Raw genomic sequence first — 5,000 nt, 5'->3', positions numbered from 1 at the left:
TAAATAATGTGTAGTTGTAATGTAAATAAATAGTGGTAACCATATCAAATATTTAAAAACAATAACAGTAGAATAAAGCTATACAAAGGAAGTTAGCAATCGTAAAAAATGTAATGTAGATGTGAAAATTATACAATATATTTTTGAAGTACATATACAACACAACATAACATACAATACAACATAATATAACAGCTAAATTTAATAATATAACATCTAAATAATATAACATCTAAAATAATATAAATCGATGTTCACTTGCTGATTCGTAAAAAGGCATTAACTACATTTTTTACAAAAGTTTTTTGTCTTACATGACTGAGGGTATAATCTGTCACCTTATTTCAATATAAAGTCAAAAATATTACTCTAAATATGATATTTATTTTTTTAAATGGGCATTATCTACACACACCACTACAAATAATTTGGAATAAGGCATTAACTACTATTATACAGCATTGAACGATTGATTTCTTTTCGAAAGAAGGCATTATCTAAATTGTTTTGTTTTTTGCCAGTGTATGAATATTAATTACATTTCCTCTAAGATAATGCCTATTTTGGTCCAGCTTTATTCTGAGGATTAATTCGAAAGGAGGCATCTACATTGTTTTGTTTATAACCTGTACGAAACTTAATATCATCCTGTTGATATTTATTCATAAAAGTGGTGCTCTAAATATATTTTTATTGTGTTGAGAATTTAAGTATAACATTTCAGTAGCATTAATATCCGATGACCATAACGACGATAAAATAAAGATGAAGATGGTGATTATTAAGATAATTTAGGTTGATGTGGTATCTGATTAGAAACACAGCGGTTGAGCATGTCCTAAAATATAGATAACTTTTCAATTTACCTCCAACCTTATAATATAAACCCAAAGAAAGTTTCTAACACTAGGACAAATCAATACATTTGTATAGCGCCTCCCATCGAAACCAACCTCGAGGCGCTTACAACAACGATCACACGAAACCAACATGATTAAACATTGCATCCGAATGACAGTGAGTTATTGAAATTTCAAATATTAGCCTACATCCAAATGACGGCCGAGCTAAGCTGCCCTCTATTAGAGTAAAAATAATTACAGCAATGGTTTTCAGGCATTACTTGCCAATTCAATATCCATAAACCCATTTATGGCCTATAACTTTAGTACACTTCAAAATAAATAAAGTATTAAAAGTTGGTTTATATATATAGAACAAACATGTTATTAAAATATATTATACCAAGATGTAATAAATTAGTACATTTAAATTTATAAGGTAACAGTATAGGCCAACAATTGGTTTAAACATAAAGGTGTTGTGTCACCTCACCAACACTGGTTCGAACGGCACGCTCGCCTATGGTTCTGGTGGTCTGTCTCTTATACACATCTAGATGTGTATAAGAGACATATAACTTTAGTACACTTCAAAATAAGTAAAGTATTAAAAGTTGGTTTATATATATAGAACAAACATGTTATTAAAATATATTATACCAAGATGTAATTAATTAGTACATTTAAATTTATAAGGTAACAGTATAGGCCAACAATTGGTTTAAACATAAAGGTGTTGTGTCACCTCACCAACAACAACGTATTAATAATATAAATTTAGTTTAGTCACCAAAGTTTGTCTAACGAATAATCATGCACTCAAAATCTGTGTTTACATGTCTTCAACAACGATATGGTCGGTGTTGTGGGTAACACTGCTTACAGTAGTCGTGTTACTTTCCCGCGTTATCCGATTAGCAAACTTCTTTTTGAATGCTTGTCGCACCTAAAATACAATTGGAATACATTAATTGTTACCAGTTTAACTATTTCCCATTTTTATGCGTAAAGATTGTTTTCTTTTTGCTGTCTGCAATGTTCATCTTTTAAACAGCCCTACAAATGCTGCTATGTCAACTAAAATTTCTAGGATTAAAACGTCTAAAAGGATTATGTTTGTCTAAAAATACTATTTGGGTCAGCTAAACTAAAGAGTCTATCTACAATGATTCAAAAGGACAAATTGTTTTTAATATAATATTCAAATCAACATCAAATCACCTCATTGCTAAAGACGCACTGCGAAAGCCAGACGAAGAATCCTTGCATGGAATTTAATATAACATAAATGTATTCCATGATCTTCCAGTCACAAAAAATGATGATGACACCAAAAATCCACGAAATGCCAACAGCTGGTGCAAGAAGCAACAGACCCTGAAACACATTTCTGTTAAAACAAAATAAAATACATTCTTTACAGAACGTGGTTATATAGCACTGCAGTATTCTTTCTAACTGTAACCAATAACACGAAGTGTCATTCAAACTTAGAACTGACCAGTAAAAACAGTTCCAGGATTACGGAATTGTCCCACTTACACACAGGTTTATAATTATGTTTTAACTTGGTTTTACCTTGTCGTTTTTTGGGACATTAGCAACAATATCCAAAAAAGGCACAAGGTTTATTGGAAACTTCCATTCCACAATAAACAATATATAGTGTGTTCTACACTTGTAGCGTCGGTAGTGGTCAGTATTAGGCTCAGAGGCGGCGCTACGGGGGGAGAGGAGGCAGGGCCACAGCCCCTCTCCCGTCGGGGAGGCCCTCCCCCGGGGAGAAAACCACAATTCGTCGGGGGAAAAAACAATTTCAAAAAAATATATGTATTTTTTAAACATATTAATAGACTCTAAAATAGATTAAAATAAGCCTGTGAAACCCCCAATTTTCATAATTTTGGTGGGGGGGCTACGTCCCCTGGACCACTTTCGAAAGGTTTTTTAGCGATGCCCGACCACCCCCACTTTTTTCTCGTCGCGGACATAAGCCCCCCCCCCCCCCCCGGAGACCTTGTACACACCCGTCGGGGAAATCCTGGTGCCGCCACTGTTCTATTTATCTAACCTCTGTCTCTTATACACATCTAGATGTGTATAAGAGACAGAATGTGTAATGAGTGATTCTATGATTCTATTATTTTACCGTTTTGATATTCTTTAACTACAATGTATCATTCTTTGTGATTTCAAACTGATCAATGAGTTCATTATAGTTAATAGCTTCAACATTATAAAGTTTTCTAGAATCATAAACATATTTTGTTTTGTGAGTATTGAGTAAATGTGCCACGCAGGTGAACCAAATTACTGGAATTACACTTCGGATTAGTATATTACTGGTAGGTTTTTGAGATCTTGAATTTAAACAAGTTTACCTATAGAACTCATCTGTTAACTAAATGTGTAAATCACTTTTATGCCAATTTGTTGTCAATTGTTATGAGAACAGCTGTACAGCTGCACATCGTATGGTTAAAAATTTCCTTTGATGTTACTGTTCCCAGCATTTTCTTTGATGCTACTGTTCCCAGCTTCGGTCTAAATATTAGTATGCTATAGTAATTTTCTTATTTTGAAAATTTGTTTCTGTTTTAATTGGCTGACTGTATAAAGATAGTATAATACATACTTGGCGAGTCAAATGGCTGAGCGGTTAGCAGGGGCGCCGCAAGCTATAGCGATAATATCGGCGCTAGTTCAAACGGCATGCTCGCCTATGGTTCTAGTGGTTGAACAAGTCTTCTCGGATAAGGACTATAAACCGTAGGCCCAGTGTATACAATGGCTCGTGTACACTATAAAGAACCCAGATCCTTCGAGACGAGTAGGGGGATACCCCGGTGTACTGAAACAGACCCCTGTGGTAGACGACGAGAGTTGCTGGTACCGGGTTACCGGGTAGCACAGACACGAAGGGACCCTTAGGGTAAAGAAAGTCATTGATCGAGTTCCTAGTCCACATATCAAGCGCCCTGAACATCTTACATTAGATAGATATGTGCGCATATAAAACTACACTATTATTATTATTATTATTATTATTACTATTACTCCAAGTATCGAAATGCACGCCATCGTGTCGTGATTCAATTTCGACATTAATTATGTCAGTCATTCTTGATGATGGTATAATTATTGTTGAAATATTGAATCACGACACGATGGCGTGCATTTCGATATTAGAGTATGTTCTGTAATATCTTATCTGAGATTAATCAGTGGTCCTTTCAGTTACTGTGTATTAACTGTTCTGTTTATCTAACCTCATTCGTTTAAGTGCTTGCATTTCGTCTTCAGTTTGGTTTGGTAGTTTAGATTTCATGAAAGCAACGTAGCCAATAACCGCCAACTGTACGAGGACAATCTATGAAATGTTCAGTTTGTTAGTATAAAAAGAAAAGGTAAGCGAATACACCACTATACGAGCACAATCTGACAAGCTATTATATACATTTTTCTATTTTTTTTTTTACTATTATATAAAACATATAAGAATGATTTCTTTTGTCACAAAAAACAAGCAATTATACACAGACAATTAACTATTAAAAAAAGATGTTTTTTCTTCTCAGTATTTTACACAAAAATGGCAAATGCTGTATTTTTGTAAGGACTTCCAACGAGGAGCATGTAAAATAGAAGAAAAATACTGATACTTTAGAGGCCAAACATCATCAAGCATAGTGGCTTTTGAGACCATGCACTTCTATCGGTTCCTAATTCCACCCAGTTAACGTTTAATCAATATCTGTGTTCTTAAATAACACAAAAATAAGGACTTTACCAGACTAGTGAGGCACACGGGAACAATAAAAGTCCATTTGGCACCAGACTCGCTATTCAACCAGCACCTAAAAATGGTTAGAATAAAAAAGCACAATTATTTACCGATTCAATAATTTTCACAAATATTTTACAATATCGGTAGGCCTATGTAATTGTGATAATGTTTTACTAAATAGGTTAGCAATAATTGTAAAACATTTTCACAAGTGATTCTGTCATCGTTAAATAATTAAAATCCAAAAGGCAGCTAAAACAAAACTATAATCTGTAGGTTACGTCAAAACATGTGTATAAATCTATAATGTGGTTCAAATATTTAAGCACTGCTATTACTTCTCTATTTCTAATATGTATATATATATATAT

General features: G+C 33.7%; 1 protein-coding gene across 1 annotated transcript in view; it reads right to left on the bottom strand.

Moving 5' to 3' along the window:
- Positions 1–1,442: 1,442 nt before the first annotated feature.
- Positions 1,443–5,000, bottom strand: part of LOC117118317 (adhesion G-protein coupled receptor D1-like) — a 5,193-nt gene continuing 1,635 nt past the window's right edge. The window contains exons 2-5 of the mRNA XM_033262887.1: positions 4,633–4,699; positions 4,112–4,212; positions 2,064–2,232; positions 1,443–1,788 (exon numbers count right to left, since the gene is read on the bottom strand). Of these exons, the coding sequence (XP_033118778.1) occupies positions 1,675–1,788; positions 2,064–2,232; positions 4,112–4,170 (342 nt within the window). The 5' untranslated portion in view covers positions 4,171–4,212; positions 4,633–4,699 and the 3' untranslated portion in view covers positions 1,443–1,674. The remainder of the gene's footprint in view (positions 1,789–2,063; positions 2,233–4,111; positions 4,213–4,632; positions 4,700–5,000) is intronic.

This window comes from Anneissia japonica, unplaced genomic scaffold (assembly GCF_011630105.1).
Source record: "Anneissia japonica isolate Jap-2015-1 unplaced genomic scaffold, ASM1163010v1 scaffold6149_len160064_cov168, whole genome shotgun sequence".
NCBI classification, from domain to species: Eukaryota; Metazoa; Echinodermata; class Crinoidea; order Comatulida; family Comatulidae; genus Anneissia; species Anneissia japonica.
This window is presented reverse-complemented; position numbering and strand designations above follow the sequence as displayed.